Source organism: Phocoena sinus, chromosome 11 (assembly GCF_008692025.1).
Source record: "Phocoena sinus isolate mPhoSin1 chromosome 11, mPhoSin1.pri, whole genome shotgun sequence".
Lineage (NCBI taxonomy): Eukaryota > Metazoa > Chordata > Mammalia > Artiodactyla > Phocoenidae > Phocoena > Phocoena sinus.
Genome location: NC_045773.1, coordinates 72,739,537 through 72,757,463, shown reverse-complemented (window position 1 = coordinate 72,757,463; position 17,927 = coordinate 72,739,537). Strand labels below are relative to the sequence as shown.

Genomic DNA, 17,927 nt, shown 5'->3' with positions numbered 1-17,927 from the left:
CTCTGCCTCTGTCTCTGTCTGTCTCAGGCAGGGGGCAGAGCTGAGCCTGAGGGAAGATGGGGAGGGTTCTTAGGTCTAAGTGGAGGGGTCTCTAGACCAGAGGAGGATGGGTCAGGAGCCAGTTACCTAATCCTGATCTTTTCTTTCTACCCCTATTAGAAAAATGGCATGGTTTCATTTGTTCAGTTTTCAACTGTGTTAATCACCTTCCCAATACAATTGGCTTCAAAATAAGATGTTCAGCTTTAGAGTTGTCCCTCTGTCCTCAGAGTAGGGGTCTGAGGATGGAGTCAGAGTGGGAAGTCCATTAAAAAGCAGGACTTCTGGGGCTTCCCTGGTGGCGCAGTGGTTGAGAATCCTCCTGCCAATGCAGGGGACACGGGTTCAAGCCCTGGTCCGGGAACATCCCACATGCTGTGAGCAACTAAGCCCGTGCACCACAACTACTGAGCCTGCGCTCTAGAGCCCGCGAGCCACAACTACTGAGCCCCCTCACCACAACTACTGAAGTCCACATGCCTAGAGCCTGTGCTCTGCAACAAGAGAAGCCACCGCAATGAGAAGCACACACACCGCAACGAAGAGTAGCCCCCGCTCGCCACAACTAGAGGAAGCCTGCGCGCAGGCTGCAGCAACAAAAACCCAATGCAGCCAAGAATAAATAAATAAATTTATTTTAAAAAGTAATCTCTGAGAGATTAAAAAAAAAAAAAGCAGGACTTCTGGGTTTGTGTGACCTGCCTCACTCGCCCCAGCTACACCTGTTTACCCTCATTCTTTTTCCTGGGCCACGGCAGCAACTACACCTTTCCCCCCTCCAGCCTCCTCACCTCTTTCCAATTTTCTTTGCACCTGAGTTGTGAGGACTACAACTCCCAGAGTGCCCTGCTCCTGCCCCTGGAGCAGGGCAGGCTGGGAATGCCATGCCTTGCAGCCAGGTTCTCCATTGGCAAAGGAAGGGAGAGTGGGTGGGGGCCTCTCATCTGGCCCAAGCCCCCTGCAGCCAGGGTAGTGTCCTCCGGCCTGGTTCCCTGCCACTGTCTGGTTGTCCAGCCCTCTACAGTCTGGTGGATGAGTAGGGAGGAGGAGGAAAGGGGCAGCCAGCCTGGATGCCTGGATTCTGGAAGTGCCTGGGGACCGAGCTGAGCCCGGTTCTGGGGAGGCTCCTGGGACGGAGGAGAAGTGTGGCCGTGGCACCACCGCCCCACCCCCATCCTACTGGAGGGCCCCTGGGGGCCCCTTCTGCTGACAACACTGAAGCTCTGCTTTGTAGGTGTGTGTGCGTGGGGTCCCCAGGGAAGAAAGGAAACCAGGCAAAGAGAGAGAACAACAAACATAGAATCGGTGACTGCAACTCTGGAAAGCAAGCGTCCCCCAGCCCCCGGGGGTGGTTCGGAAGGTTTCTCCTGCCCACCAATCCCATATTTTCCCCTGCCTCTTCCTAACATTTCAACTGCAGGGCAAGACGCACTAGCTCTCAGATGGAAGGGAAGCTGGGGTTGTCTGTGTGTCTCACTTGGTCCCAGGGAGTCTCTGAAAAGCCTGGGTTAGGAAAGCTAAGGGAATAACTGCCCTGTGTGTTATGCCTCCCTCTTCCTTTCCAGCCCAAGTTGCCTTAAAAAAAAAAAACAAAAACCATTAACTTAGTAATTGTAGCAGGTGCCATGTATGGAGCGCCCACTGTTTCAAGAATATATACATTTTTCATTTAATCATTGACACTCCAGAGTTGGATGTCATTGCCATTTTAAGGTGAGGGCATGGGGCTCAGAGAAGTTAAGTAGGTTTCCTGAAGTCATACTGCTCATAAAATAAGGGACCTGGGGATCAAACCTAGGTCAACTTCTTTCTAGAGCTTTAACACTTTTCAGGGCACCTTGATGCTTTTCTGATGCGCCTAGAACAGGACTCTGCAGACTACAGAAGCTTCGATGAACACTCATTACGTGTTCCCTGGCTAGAGAACACCACAGCACTGTGAGAATGTGCGTGTTTAGGTGTGTAAACTTGTGTTGATATGTGTAGCTGTGTGTGTGGGGGGTGGGAGGTGGAGAGCTGGGTGACTACATGGCAATCCACGGAAATGAAGAGAGTCGTTGGTCTCTAAGTGGGGGTGTGTATGTGGGTGTGTCTGGGAGCCTTGGTATGTAAACATAAGGTGCACCAGGAAAGGTTAAAGGTAGGTATAGGTATCTTGCTGTGGTAACTGGGGGGCCTCTATACAAGTCCCCCCTCCCTTAAGTCCCAACTCTAATGCACTCCAAGAATCGATCCAGCCCATACCCACTCCTTGCCTGTTTCTCTCCAAAACTCCAAGGCTCCACCAGGCCAGAATGTAATGGGTACAAACCCCTGGAGCAGCATCCCCCTTCCATTCTATCCTCTCCACTCCAAGGAAGGTGGAACATTCTGGGAGCTCCTACATAAGGGGAGCCGGTAGAGTAGGTGAGGGTCCAGGTACGTGCTTAGTAACTGAAGTCACCAGGTCCATCTGCTGCCTCCCTCTTTACAGTCACAAAGCACTCTCCCCTCTGCAACTGCACTGCTCTTCCCACCTGCACCAACAGGAAGGCATTTGACAGGGCAGGAAGCAGGGACTCCAGTGGAGAAGCCACTCACAGGGAGGTCACAGGGCAGGAAAGGGTGGAGCCAGGGCTGGTGGCTCAGCTTGCTGACAGGGTACTCCAAGCTCTTAATTGTGGAGGCGGGGTTACTGGGCTCAATTTCACCCGGAGCAGCTGCTCTCAAAGCCTTCACTGAGAGCAGATGAGAGAAGGGAAGAGACTGAGGCAAAATGTTTGGGGGAGAGAGGGGCAGTTTATCCACTCCACAGGGTTGCCTGAGCAGTGGTATCCCAGAATTTCTCTAGCCTGACACTGAGGCTTTAGCTGGAAGTGTGCAGGGAAAGTGATGGAGGATTTTATTTCTAGCTAACTGATGGTTACTTTATCATCAAGAAGTGTTTGCATGGTGGGGGTGGGGTGGGGAGGGAGCTATAAATTAAAAGTTCTTTTCTTAAAGAGTTATTAGGAAAGATTTAATTTAGGGCTTGGGATCATAGGAAGGCAGTGTGGTCTGTTGGGAGGAGATGAAGATGGAGGCTAGTTCTGTTACTATGTAATCTGGGCCTCAGTCTTTCAATGTGTAACAAAGAAATATTAATGCTCCATCCCTACCAACTTCAGAGAGATGGTCAAAAATGCATCCACAAATGAGGATAAAAGTGGTAGGAAAAGAATGCATTTATCAAATACCTATTTAACTCGTATTTTGTGCCAGGCACTGTTCTAAGTGCTTTACAAATGTTATCTTGTTTACTCCCCATCACAACACTAGGAGGACACTGAGGTACAGAGAGTGTACATCACCTGTTCAATGGCACACAGCTAGTCTGTGATAGATCTGGGTATGGACCTAGGCAACCTGGCTCACGCTTTTAACCACCGCACTTTTCGGCCTCAGCCAACAGAGGAGCCACTTCCATCAGGATACTGGTGGTTGGGGGCTGGGGGTTGCCACCTACAGCTCTGGAGAAAATGCCACATCCTATTTCTACCTGTTTGCCTTCCCTCTTGCTTCTAGCTCCCAGACCTTCCACCCTGGGTTTGTGATTTCAGGTTCTGAGGCAGGTGTAGGGGACCAGCAACAGAGCCTGGTGGTTAAGAGTACAGGCTCTAGGATGAGACAGATCTGGCTTCTGACCTGGCGACACTACCTCACCACCCTGGGCCTCAGTTCCTTCGTCTGTAAATGGGGATAATAATTCAGTCATGTGCTTGTTTTGAAGATTAAACAAGATGATTTAGGTAAAGCTCTTAACACAGTTCAAGGTACAAATGGATTCTAAAAAAATTAGCTACTGTTATCAATAAAGTGTGGAATAAAAGGGGTTGGTTTAATGAAGGAGAACTGGTAAAAAGCAAAATAAAACAGAATTTAATATGCTAGAACCCCTCAGTCTGGATGGGCTTCTTGTCTAGACCTAAGGGCTTACACTGCTTTCAGGACTCTGCCACCGAGTGGCAGAGAATGTTTCCAAACTCTTCAAACAAACTGATCCATCTGTAGCAGGCTGGGAGGTGGGGGCATGGGAGGGTGGTGCTATGCCAAGATGGGTCAGAAGTTCAGGGAAGAGAACTCTTATTGATCCACTAACAGGCAGGGTGCCAGGCTCTTTACCTGTACTATCTAGTTTGATGCCCATGAGTAATCTCGTAAGGAGATGGTAGTAAACATACTTTTTAACTGACACTAAGGTTCAGACAAGTTAAGTAACTTGTCAAGGTCGCACAGCTAAAGAATGGCAGAGCTGGAATTTGAACCCAGGTCTCCAAAACTGTTGTAATTGGAGGGAACTTGTAGGATGTCCAAAAGGGGATTGTTAGCTACTCACCACCTGCCTTCTGCCTTGACACATCCCTACCCACCCACCCATAGGCCAAGACCCAACTGGGTGAGCCAACAGCAGGCCCCAGCATGTGCCACCTGGGGCATGCCAGGGCCTGGACCCTCTGGTACCCTGGAGGACAGTCATGCTGCCAGCACCCCACCCCCCCAGCCCCCCACTGAAAGCCTGACGGACACTGTCACTCCCCTCCTCACATGTTCCTGGGAGGCAGGTCTGGGGGCCCCTCCTCAGGAGGGGCTAGGGTGGCCTTACTCTTCCTGGGCTGCTGCAGACCCAGGGAGAGGCTAGAGAGTAGTATTGGGTACAGAAGTCCTGGCCCTCCCGCCTGTGCGCCCCCCTCCCCCGCTCCAGGAAAGTGGAGTGCTGAGCGGCCAGACCTCCACCCAGGGGACCCAGGCAGGAGGCAGCTCAGAGCCCCAAGGGCAGCCGGCCCCTCTGACCTCTCCTCTCCACTTCCCAAGCGTCCTTCTCTTCTGGGGAAGAAGGCGCCAAAGCTTTGGGACTGTCCTCCCTAGGTGGTCCAGCAGGCCAGGAGGGACAAAGCACACCGCCCCCGCTCCCCCCAACAGGGCCTTTGCCCCACTCCGGTTCCGAGTCCGAATCCTTTCCCCACCGCACCCTCCAACGCAGGCCTGGGCGGCTCATGAATGAACTGTACTGTATGGGGCGCAAGGAGAGGACACACTCCCGGGGCCAGTCGCCTCCCCAGTCCTCCGACCAGTCCCCAGACGGACCGGGGGGTAGCGGCCGGCCTCGCAAACCCTGCCCTTGCCGAAGCCCGAATCCCTGCCCCGGGCCGGCTTCTGGGGTACTCGGCCCCTGGAGCAGGAGAAAAGATAAAAGACACCGAGGACATTGGACTTGGAGACCCTGGAATTCAAAACTCGGGGGCGGCAGATTCCCCACAGCGGTGGAGGGCTGATGGGGCGCTGCTGGAACCGCGGAGGGGACGCGCACCTGGACCGGGCAGGTGGGAGAAGAGTGGCGCTAGGGGGCCGGGGGCGGGGGTCCCACCCCTCAGATCTCTGGAGGGGTGGGGACAGAGGTAGGTGTACCTCTGGACCCCCGGCAGGGGTCGGAGCATTCACATGATAGGCTCAGGACGGTGCGGGGTTGGGGGCAGCGCGCGGCACCCCTGGTCCCGCGGGCCCGGGCACCTCTGGGTCCCGCAGGAGGTTGAAGGGAGGGGACGCGCAGCTGAGACCGGGGTTTTTCTTTGGGTGGTGGTGGGATCCTCAAAGAAAAGAGAGGGGGCTGGGGAAGGGTCTCGTACTCACCCCCAGGCGCAGACTCAGCTCCGGCTCGGAGCCCCGGGTTGGGGCGGGGCGGGGCTGGGGGAGGGGGAGGGGAGTCGCTGGGCGGCTGGAGCTCCGGGCTCCTGCGGCGGCCGCGGCAGTGTCTGGGGGAGGGGGAGCGGGAGGAGGGAGGGGGAGCATGAGGGGGCGGGGCGGCGCAGGTCCCTCCCCCCACGCCGGCACACGCAAGGAGCGGGCGCACTCTCAGATCGCCGTCCGCCTAGCTGGGTCCGACGCGCAGGCGCAGGGCGAGAGGCCGCGTAGGGGGAAGGCGGCCCTGGGCCTGTGGGGGCCCGCGGCAGGATATTCCAGGGCGGCGAAGGCGGTATGGAGTGGAGGGGGGAGGGGACGTCACTCTCCTAACTCTCTGCTTCCTCTCTCCCTTGCTTCCCCGCAGGAGGGGTGGCGCACACTCCGGGATGGGTGAGGAAGGGCCGGAGTGCGAGGATCGTGGGCCCTCTGGGGGTGGAGGAGCAGTGGGAGGGTCCCGACGGGGAAGGAGTCCTCTGACCCGGACCCTCCTCCCTCCCATACCCCAAGGGCGGCGAGGGCTCCGGTGGCCACTGCGACCCCCGTGCCCCCGGCCTGCGCTCACCTGTCTTCCCGGGGACTGGGGCGGGCTGCCGCTAGGTCTCACGAGGTGGCCTCGGCCGGTCACTCTGGCGCGGCTGCTCGGGTTTGTCTACTTCTCTGTTTCTCCCTTTCCTTTCCCAATCTGGGTCTTGAGATGACTTTGTGACTCGTTTGTCAGGCGCTTCTGTGGTGTGGAGAATGAGTCCATCGCTTTCACTGTCATGCCTATGAGTGGCTACCCTGGCTTCAGGGGTTTCCCTGGTTTCTCATTTCATCAGAGGCCGCACCTGCCAGGGATTAAGGCTGGAAGGAAGAGAGAGAGGAAGGAGAGGTGTGTGTGTGTGTGTGTGTGTGTGTGTGTGTGTGTGTGTGTGTGTGTGTGTGTGTGTGTGTGTGTGTGTGTGTGTGTCTCCTGTATGTTACCCACAAAATAGATAACAGAGGCACATGGAATACCAACTTTTCCATGGGCAGTAAATGAACTTTGCTACCCAAAGAGATTGATGGACTCAATTTATAAAGAGGTTAACTAAAGAGCATATGACAGAGTCATCAGTCACCTCGGGTTACTAGGGAAAAGCTGGGGAGATACTTGAACTTGGGCTGCTGGACAGAGGAAGGGCACTGCCTACCTGGGTGTGTCTGGTTCTTGTGGCTGACCAGTGTCTCTGCTGTCTGCTGGCTTTTTCAAGGGTTCATTAGTAGCTTGTGTAATGAAGCTGTAAGGTTTTGATGCAGTTCAAACTGAATTCCCATTCAAACTGAGTCCCATCAGTTAGTTGGAAATCACTTTAGTGGATCATGGCCATCATTTAAGAAAAAATGAAGTAGAATAGAAAATATCAAAGAGCATTGTACTTAGTAAGGGTGAGTATTGTTTCTGGACACTTGCTTCAGGTATACACACGTGTGAGTGTGTGAGTGTATTAGGAGGTGTTATGCAGTGCGTTTCTGTGTGTCACAGAAAAGTTTGAAACACATTGGTTTCCTGTGTTCTCCTGTTTATGCTCTTGCTCCATCAGCCTGTGTTTAGAGTCATTTAAAATTGTCCACGAGGATGCAGTTAGCACACCAGGGGTATAGAATAAACAACAGAGTGGGTCTCTTTTTTCAGGGAGGTTACTATGCTAGAAGACAGTTTACCCTTCACTCATGGAAATACGTACAATGGAAGAGCAAGGATTTTGTTGGGGTAGGAAGTAGGTTGCCTTCCTAAGAAGGCCAGAAAGGGAGGTGGGGTTAAGCTGTGTATGGTAGACTGCCTGGTGAGAGGAGTCTTTGTAGGTTTGAATTCTGGGAGCTGTTTTGGGTAGCAGCAAGACATTTAGATGAAAAGGAATCTGTCCTATTTGTGTTGTTGTTGCTTTTCCCTTTTATGGAATTGTCCGTTTTGCCCTTAGAGCTTCTTGGATGTATATTTTCCATGGAACTTTTTACATGTTGTATTGATTTTATGGTTGAAAATCTGGTGTGATCCATTGCCAAGTAGCCCTTGTAATGGATATGTGGAAAATGGAAATGGGAGTCCGGAGTTACCTGGGTTTGGGACCCCTGAGGATCTTTTTAATAATGCAGTTAGGTGTGTTAACATGTGGTGGATTCCAGATCTATTTCTGCCTGTGCCTAATTAGGGTCACCACATACTAACAGAGAGAAGAGGAAACATTTCAAAAAGACCGAAATGAGAACTGAATGAAGTACACTGTGGAATCCATGAAGGAACAATGGCCAGGATGTTTTATTAGTGCCCCTGAATATGAAGGGTAAAAACCTTCCCTGGAGTCCATTTTTTTAGGTGCTCTGTTGAGCACTGAACATAATTATTTAGACTCTCCTCATCATCTAGAATCTTACATGATGCAAGAGTCCTTTGAAGCCTGTCTTACCCCACTCCCGTCTTGGGGGATTATGACACCTGGACCCACATAAGATGGATTTTCCTGTTCTTTTCATTACTTGGATAGTTTTTATGGCCATGTGGGAACTTGGGAGGGTCTCAAAAATCAGGTTACGATTGATCCTTTTTTAGAGGCCAGTGGGTTGTTCTGGTTCACCCTGGTGTGATTTTACATGTGTGTTAGCCATGACAACCAGCTTGTAGGAGAGGGCTATGATTCAGATCCCAGAAATGTTGTTCTGGGTCAGGTAATATGCTCTCTTATTAAGAAAAGTGCCAGGTAGCTTATTATTCACCAGTGAAACACAACTCAGAGTGAGAAAGTCTCCTTGTCGAAAACTTAAAAAAAAAAAAAATCATCTGTCTTTAGAAAAGAGGGAGTGCTTTTCCTAGTCTACTTTAAGCTGAAAAACACTTTCAGGACTGAGTGATCTTAAAGAGACATCCATAGTGCTGCCCTGAGAATCAGGGAGTGAGACTGTTCTCCCTGGTCAGAATCTGGGAAACAAACTGTTTATGCTGCAGACCTGGGCCCTACTGGTTAATTCAGAGAGGGGTTCTCCCACTTGAAAAACCATCCCTTACATGAGTGAAGCTAAAACACGTTCATTTCTTTGCCTCTTTGCTCTTACCAATGACCCTTGGTTGACAGAGTCACTGAGGCCTGGAGTAGTGGATTCCAAGGAAACAGACTTGGCAGGAGAGGAGGGGAGGGGGGGTGGAGGAGACACCCTTTCTTTGGGCCTTTCATCCCACCCCCATCCCCCTGCCAGCCCACCTGACATCTCTATAAACCTGGCTCCTTGCCACTGGCTTGGTAGAGGTACTAATAGGAAAGAAATATGTATGTGATTAAGTAGAATTTACCTTTGCCTTGTGCCGTTTTTCTGAGTTAGACCATACCAAGAATATAAACTTATTTCTGGAACTATAGGTGTTTGCACACCTGTGAGGTGGGGATGGCAGGGGAGCAAAGCTAGAAATAGGTAAGATCTACACATTGAAAAACCAACTTGAATAATGGAGAGCTGTCAGATATTTTTAAGAACCACGATTTTAAATCTGTAACAAGGTGGAGCAAACAAATATACAGGTAAATAAACACGTATAGTTAACCAACAGATAGAGACAAGAACCCTGGAAACGTGTTTTTCTTTGTGAACCAGATTGAGAACCGGGGTCCTCACTGGTGGCCATGGTAGAAACAGCCCATGGTGCTAATGAGGGCTTGCTATTGCTTCTTGATAGTAACGCTGTGAAAACTCACACCTTTGCAAATGTATCAGAATCAGCTTCAGTGTTGGTCCCAGGCTGTGCTGTTTGTGGTGCAGGTATCTATTGAAAAGACAGCTTTTTAATTCCTGAGTTTTAAAAGATTATGTGGCAGCTTTAAGAGAGGAGAAAGAATACTTGCACTGTGTGGGGTGTTTTTGTTTCTGTGAAGTCTATTAGTGGTTAAAGAAGCACCTTAGCTGGGCAAGTATTGTGCAGGGTGTAGTAGAAACAGCCTTCTACCCTTCTTCCCTTCCTAGGACAAGCTGACAAGTCGCTTAGCAATTCTGACTTAATTTCTTCACCTGCGAAATGGCACTTGCTCTATTGAACCTTCAGAACTGTTAAAAATCCTTAGGAATCAACCCTCCCCAAACTGTTGCTCTTTGTTATTTATCTTTCTGTTTCCACTGGGTGCTCAAGAATGAAATCAACCAAGAAAGTGATCCGTGTGAAAGTACTTTGAGAAGTGTAACATGTATACTTATGTGAGGTTAAAAAAACTCACAAAAGATGTGTTTAAAAAAAAAAAAAAAAAAACAATTCACAAAACTTCCTGAAAGAGAATGCTTCCGGGACAAATCAGTAATGAGTATTTAAGCAACAAACACGAGTACTTTTTGGTCCAGAATGATTGGGGCGAAACCTGCAGGAGATGGGAAGGGCTGTCAGCATGACAGGGCAGAGGGTCCAGGGAGTTCCCTTTTGTTTTTTGTTTCCTCGAAGCTGCTAGGCCTCTGCTTTTTCCTGCTTTAATTAAGGACATTTATATCCTTACACTAGGCAGAGTTTGTCCGTTTTGTGGCTGGGCTTTGCACTTGATTTCTCCTAGTGTTTCTTTTCACTTCTGTCACTTACTAACAGAATCTCCTTTAAACACTCTTTTGCAGTTGGGCTGAACTTTTTGTTTTGTCTCTTTTCTTTAGAACCTGTTTCTCTTGAAAGGCCTTTAAAATTTATGAAACGTGCCAGGCACCTAAAGATGGAAACTGTTCAGGTAGAGACAATGTATAAATATATGTGGATCTGTGATACTAAGTACAACATTTTGCTGATTCCTAAAGTTCAAGTAATGGTACTTTCTAAGTTTTCACAAAGCATTAGGCTCTTTCTGTCTGCTTTTCTAGTTCAGTCTCTATGTATTACAATTAGCTAAAAATGAGCTCTCAGTGTCTAGGAAGCTCCCCCAAGTTACTGGGAGCCTGGGTGAAGGGCACAAGAAAGACCACCAACCCACCAGCACGGAGCCTCTCTGGAGCTGGAGGATGAATTGCAATTGCAGATAAATTTTATACATTTAACAGATACTCACTGAGCTCCATTTGTGTGCCAGGCACTGTTCTAGGTCCTGAGCATGTAGCGCTGGACGGGACAGGCACGGTCCCTGCTCTCACGGAGCAACGTTCTTCCAGGGGGACCTATAAGGTGATGCCAAGTGAAAAACTCACCTATGTGTCCCTAAAATCTACAGTCTTCCCTGGCCTCCAGAACTGAAGGGAGATCTTAAAGTTAAACTAAGATTTGAAGTAAGCACGGCTCTTGGATTGTATTGATTTCTCTCCCTCTCCCTCTCTCACTGTCTCTTGCCTTCCTTCTCTTGCCCTCCCCATCCCCCAACCCCCAGAGGTTATTATTCACACTCTAAACCTGGATGGCAGTACTAGTGCTGACCAGGAAGTGGCATGAACAGCCATCTCTGGCGCTGGAGTCTTCCGAATACCTGGCCTCCTCTGAGTGATAGGAGAGGAGGAAATATCATTGGAGTTAGCTTCCTGTGCAAACACAGGACTCAGAATAACATTGCTTGTGAGACAAAGCACTCTATACAGACTGATTTGAAGTGAATCAGGGCCTATGTCTACAGGATGGATTTATCCTAGGAAATAACATCAAGGTCAGTCAGTTGCTTTGAAATAAATTGCAGCCCTCATTACTCTTACCTGATCTGAGCAGTTGTTTAGTGGTGCAATGGTGTTTTTTCACAGTGGGCCGTGTAAGCACCAGACCGAGGAGATGATTCCAGGGGCCTGTAGACATAGCATGAGCTAATCCTCTCATGACCAGCACCATGGTTCTCCTAAAGCATGTTTGCATGTGATGTGCTGGTTCCCGATATATGGATGAGATCTCTACAGTGTCTGGATTTCCCTGTGTCGAGCCGTGGGTGGGGGAATCTGTCTTTCTGTTGGCTACCTCATTTATTTTATTCAACAAGTATTTATTGTACTCCAACTCTGTCAGGACCTGCTGGGATCTTTTGCAGGGGTGACAGTGGAGGGGACCACAGACTTTTTTTGTATACAAATATACAAGTATATTTGCTTCTTTTATGCTTTCAAGTTCATAGGAATGCTTACTGCTGTCCATTTGATGTCTTTAAGTCCTTTGGGTCTGGAGGTCACTATCAGATCCACCAAAGGGCTAGTGAAAAGTCTTTGAATTTGGTCTTTTCTTGTGAAAATGGAGGTGCTCCCTGCAGCCGTGAATGTATTACTTTTGTGTTTGAGGGTAGTACAGGTAATCCGGAGTCTGTGTGATTCCTGAGCTCCTATAGTGAGTTCAGATGCCATGTTGTCAAGATCTCTGTGGTTACTGTGGATATTGAGTAGCAAGAACTAGAATGTTAAGGGCTATCAGCCTCATCTCCAGAAATAAAAAAATAAAATAAAAATCCAGAGTTATTCCATGTCTGAGTTTGGATAGTGAACATAGGAACAGTGAGAGTTCCTTTGGCACAGGACGCCCGGATGTCCTTGGTGTGCAGGAGGGGTGACAGCAGATGCTGTAGCCTTACACAGAGCTGCTCGCAGGAGGTGTGTTTGGGGCCAGAGCAGTTTGGTTGGGCAGAGATGGACCCAGGTTGTGGTGGTGGCTTCTCAGCAAGGCAGAGAGAGGGGGCCTGGGTGTGGTTTGTGCACAGGCTGGCCTGTAGATTTTAGGGAGGTGCCTTGAATGGTGGGGTTTGTTATGCCCAAGTTGGGAAAGTTCTGGGAAGCCTCCAGGCACTTCTGCACTTCTTGGACTCACGTAAATGCTCTGGAGGAAGCGATGCAGTATGGAGAGGCTGGATGTTGCAATCTCAGGAGAAGGAATGTGGGTGGCGCTGGACTAACCTTGAGGGTTCTTTGGAGGAGCCGAGGAGCCTCTTTTCTCCCAGGGAGTGAGAGTAGGGGCCCGCCAGCATCAGATGGGAAGGCTTGGCTGAGATTGGACGTAACTGCAGCCTGGACCAGAAGGACTGCTTTTCAGAGCTACTTTTTTTATTCCGTTTTTTTAAAGCCAATTTTCCATTATTGCTCAGAGTGTGGAGCTCTTCTTGCCACCTACACCTCAAATTGTATTCAAAACCTAAATTGGATGAAAGTGAATGACTTTCACCTGGTGTTTGTCTGCATTTCAGTTGATTCAGCAAGCACTGAGTTAGGTCTGAGTAAAATGTTCATGTGACATCAGTATTCTTGATGGAACAAGGATGATCTAACAGTTGGAAAAATATTAATATTTAAGTTAAAGTTACCATGTTAACTGTGCTGATTCAGAGGGTGGGTTCAGGAAGCCGACTTCTGGGGTTCAGATTTCAGCTTTGTCACTCCTAGCTGTGCGACTTGGGCAGATGATCTAACCTCTCTAGGCCTCATTTCCTCCTGTATAAAATGGGGCTAATGATAGTGTCCATTTCGTAGTTTTTGTGAGGCTTAAATGAGACGATAATGTAAAGCACTTAGACACATTATAACTAGTTGATACATTTTCATAAAGAAAGAAAGCAGAAAAAGACCAGGTGACCCTCAAAGCTGCTTCTCACCCTGAGTTCCTGTGTGAAGTGGGCTTTTTACGGCAGAGTGAGGCCGTAGGGTGTGGAGGGAAGACCCTTGGACCTAAGCTGAGTCCACTTCTGGTTCTGCTTCTGCCCTTGGCTAATTATGGGGCTTTATGCAAGTCCCTTCCTCTCTCTGTATCTCAGTTTCCTGATCTTCGAAACGGGACGTGATGTGATGACGATGATGATGGAGAGGGCTAATAGGTATTGAGGGTGTATTGAGTGCGGGCATCATGCCCTGTGCTTTGCATGGCTTACCTCAGGACCGTCTTGTGAATAGGTGTTACACGTGGGGAAACCCCATGTTACAGATGGGGAAGCCGAAGCTCAGAGCTCCTTCTCCAGGGCTACCAGGCTGTGAAGGTAAAGCTGGCCTCATCTGATAGTCTTTGATTCTGTGTGTCAGATGTTAGTAGTTCTGTAAGTAGGCCGCCTTCTTTTGCATATGTTTCTGATCCTATTTACATTTTGGCCAACGCTTCCTGGGTTGTCTTAAGGAAAACACTGGCGAATAAGTTTGAGGTTTGAGGCTAAATTGTAGTTAATAAGCATTTCTGGAGCGTTTAGGTATTTCTGTGAAAGTAAATAGTGAGTTTTCCCCCACCATTATTAAATAAACTCTTATCTAAGGTGCTTTGAACTTATGCAAGGCAAAGCTGTGTGTAAATACTACAGTGGTAGAGGCTTTCTCAGCAGAGCTCTTGAATGAGGCCCTCTGTAGCCAAACATGTGGGTGGAAAACAGGCATGTCTTGCAGCTGGAATTCCCAGCTGGCTGTAGGTTTTTCTTAAATATTCCCCTCACTGGTGCCCAGGTGTTTCAGGAACCTGGGGATGGCCATATAGGTTGGTGCTAGGGAGCACAGGGTTGAGGTTCTGCAAGCTGCAGTCACCATTGTTGGGTTGGTGTTTGCTCTTTTGTCTCCAGCTTGCTCTCCCAAAGCCCACTTTCAGCTGCAGTGTAGGGTAGGTAGTTTTTCTTTTTTTCTTTCTTTTTTTTTTTTTAATTGGGGTATAGTTGCTTTATAATATTGTGTTAGTTTCTGCTGTACAGAAACTACAGCGAGTAGGTAGTTTTTCTGTGTTACGTTATCATTTGGGAGACCGACCCAAATAGAGGCCTTGGTCAGTGACTTGGCAAGGGCATCCTTTGGCACTACTTTGCTAACCTTGAGCTGTCTAGGTGTTCTGGCTTTTACATTTGGGGGAAAGGTGATGTGGTGACAGACAACGTGGGCAGCTGCTCAGATAATCTGCTTTCCTCCAGGGAGTAAAAGTTCTGGTTTCAGGAGGCACACGAGTGTCAACAAGGGGCCAGTGTGCAGGTTTTCCTCTGTGGAGGATGTGGGAAGTGCTTCCTGCCTGGGTGTGTCCCAGAGGATTCGTGCTGTGGAGGTGATATAATTATGAAGGCATTCTCTGTGCTGTTGTGTAACCTACAGCGAGAACTGTGGTGGGCCATTCCAGCTCTCTGACCCCAGTTAGAATATGAATCAGCAAAATTGCAGCTGGAGTTCCATCTAATCATCTGCGTATCTTTTAACCACTAAGATTTATATTTAGTGACTAATGATCTTTTGCTCGAAGTGCCATCTCCCACACAAGTCCCCAAAAGTCTTAAAAAAAAAAACAAAAACACCAAACACCAAAAACTACTGGCTCTGAGTGTGGACATTGACTTAGAAATAAATCCTTTTCCCCCCTTTTTCCCTGCAGGATTTGCCATCTTGGGATCCCATGGCTTTCTTTACTGGGCTCTGGGGCCCCTTCGCCCACATGAGCAGAGCACTGAGCCAACGCTGTTTCAGGTAACTTTTCCTATTAAGTTCTTAAAGCTGTGTCTTTGAGTAAGCCTCCTGTCAGGGTGGGGTATTGGTGACTAGAGTGGGAGTGGAAACTCAGGGAGGTGGGCTTGGGGTCAGGGAAATCCAAAGGCATAGATGGAACTGGGGTTTGGTCGGGCCAGGTGAGGGGGATAGGTAAGGAGGTGATATTGCTGTTGAGGATGGGATTGGGAGTGGATATGGAGAATGATGAAACCTCCATCCTTGCCAGACTCTTATAGTGAATCTGATGTCTTTCAACCCTATCATTCCTCCAGTGCATTAAAACCTTCTCTTTTAAGAAAATGTATATATATACATTTTATATACACTTTGTATATATACACACACATATATACACATATATATTCTCTCTATATACATATATGTGTATATATACTCTCTATATACATATATATGTATATATATACATAGATATACTCTCTATATGCATTTATATGGATATATATACATTTTATATATATCCAAAGTATATATATACTTTAGATATATATGAGTATATATACTCATTCTTAGTCACATTGCTATACACCTGAAACTAGCAGAACATTGTAAATCAACTATAATATTTCACTTTTAAAAAAACATATAAACAAAAGGGGGGAAACCCTTCTCTCTTAAAAATGGAATATATATATATATATATTTTTTAAATCACATACTTATTACCATAAACTCAAGCATGATGGAAGTTTGACAACCTCTCCCCTCCCCATTTAGATGCTAAGCCAGGGCGGAGAGCACAGGTTGCATTCCTGTTGGCAAACATGCCTTTTGGCCTTGTTCGTGCACTCGTTCTGCAAGTGTTTACCGAGCCCTGTGCCCAGGGTTGGTCATAGAGAGATGAATAAGAATTGCTTCCTGCCCTGGAAGAGTTCTCACAGTTGGCCATGGGAGCAAAGTTGGAAACAAATAACTCTAAGAAAATGTGGCCAGTATAATAATAGAGGCTTGTACAGTTCTTTGGAAGGCCCGAGGCAGGGGCTGCTAACGGAGGAGGAGGAGGAAAAGAGGAGGATAGCAGCTGCCTTCCCAGAAGGCACATGGGGGCAGGTCCTGTCCAGGCCCCCAGGGAGGGCCAAGAGGCCCGGCACGCTTGGAGAGCTCCAGGGATTCCCGGCCATCGGGGCTCAGAGTGAATGTGTGAGTGGCAGGATAGAAGACCTCAGAAGGCAGGTACATAGAGGCCAGGTTGTTGACAGTGTATACAGTGGGGGAACCACTGACCAGTCCTGAGCAGGGGAGTGGCCTCCATTTTATATTTTGAAAAGAGCTCTTGGTTGGCAGAGTGAGGTGTGCAGGGAGCTGGTTAGGACACTAACGGAATAGTCTTGGTATAAGAGAGTGAGCTGCTGGATGAAGGAGGTGTCGACGGGGGTGGAGGGAGAGGACAGAGGTGTTTAGGAGTGGTGTCAGTAGAACGGGGTAGCCAGTGGATGGTGATGGAGAGAGGTTTATGGCTCAGGAGCTGAATTTTCTGGAGAAGCTGGAAACACAGCAGTGGGAGGAGGTTTGCAGGGGGAGGCGATGAAGTCACTGTAGGACCTACTGAGTTTGCAGCATCCGCAGGACACGTGAGGAGTTGGAGTGGAAATATAGGACTGGAGGATAGGAGAGAAGTGGGGCTGGAGATGGAATTTACTAGCTGGAAACAATGGGGATAGAGAACCTTGCCCAGGGTAGGCATGTGGAATGAGAGAAGAGGACGCCGGTTCACCCGGGAGAACACCAGCACTAGGGTCCTAGTGGCAGCAAACTAGAATTCCCACTGTCATCAGATGGCTTAATAATAGCTTATTTGCCTTTAATAGGTACGCTTTATAGTGGGGAAAAATACATTAAAACAAAAGATTGTTACCTTGACTTATTTTCAGTTTCTGCTATGTTGTGTCAAAGGACTCCCTTAGCAGACACACTCACTTGTACCTTCTGGTTCTCAGCGACATGTAGATGGGACATTTGGTAATCAGCGTATTCTGGGGGAGCAGGTTTTGCAGGCTAGGCAGTGGGCGAGGCCTGGCCCATAAGTTATTCCCTTAATCCTCAGAGGCCTTTTGGAAACCGAAGGCTTTAAGTTAAGTCTGCCATGCAGTTTGTTGTAACAGAATATCAGGTCCTCTTTAAAACCCATCCAGATCGAGGTCCTGACCCGGCAGCAGAAGCCGTGAAGAACTGTGAGGGCACTGCCTTGGGCACAGAGAAGCCTTCCCAGGCGCCACCTCTGTCAGGGCCCTGCCAATGTGCACGCTGCCAAGCCTGGTCTGGCAGAGGCCTCTGCGCCCTGCCCAGCAGAGATGCAGACCTCAGACTCTTTTCCTCTTCCACCAGCACCACTGGGAGCCTTGGTGCGATTCAGAAGATGACGCGGGTGCGTGTGGTGGACAACAGTGCCCTGGGAAACACCCCGTACCATCGCCCTCCTCGCTGCATCCACGTCTATAACAAGAACGGGGTGGGCAAAGTGGGCGACCGGATCCTGCTGGCCATCAAGGGGCAGAAGAAAAAGGCACTTATTGTGGGGCATCGTATGCCTGGTCCCAGGATGACCCCCAGGTTCGACTCTAACAACGTGGTCCTCATCGAGGACAACGGGAACCCTGTGGGGACCCGAATCAAGACACCCATCCCCAGCAGCCTACGCCAGAGGGAAGGCGAGTTTTCCAAGGTGCTGGCCATCGCCCAGAACTTTGTGTGAACAGAGCCCAGGCACCGGCTGCCTGGGGGCTCATGGATGGAGCCGTTCTGAGAGCTGTGCCTCTGCTGAGAGGGAGCCCGGGGCGCAGTGTGCTGTGAGAAAATAAATGATTTCCTGTACGTTT

General features: G+C 49.0%; 2 protein-coding genes across 4 annotated transcripts in view; one reads left to right on the top strand and one right to left on the bottom strand.

The window, feature by feature from the left end:
• Positions 1–6,557, bottom strand: part of TMEM63B (transmembrane protein 63B) — a 23,467-nt gene extending 16,910 nt beyond the window's left edge. The window contains exon 1 of one of the 2 annotated variants that reach the window (XM_032648849.1): positions 6,299–6,557. The gene's annotated coding sequence lies outside the window, so the exon portion shown is untranslated. Of the gene's footprint in view, positions 1–5,685; positions 5,804–6,298 lie in introns of those variants that run through there. The other variant, XM_032648848.1, reaches the window with a different exon arrangement.
• MRPL14 (mitochondrial ribosomal protein L14) lies at positions 5,915–17,927 on the top strand. Of its 2 annotated transcripts, none has more exons than XM_032648851.1 (3): positions 5,915–6,028; positions 14,981–15,072; positions 17,437–17,927. In XM_032648851.1, exons 2-3 carry the CDS (start codon positions 15,002–15,004, stop codon positions 17,801–17,803), a joined length of 438 nt encoding a protein of 145 aa, XP_032504742.1. In that variant the 5' UTR covers positions 5,915–6,028; positions 14,981–15,001; the 3' UTR covers positions 17,804–17,927. The 2 variants fall into 2 exon arrangements, with proteins under 2 accessions (XP_032504742.1, XP_032504741.1); XM_032648850.1 differs by lacking the exon at positions 5,915–6,028 and adding an exon at positions 10,419–10,442.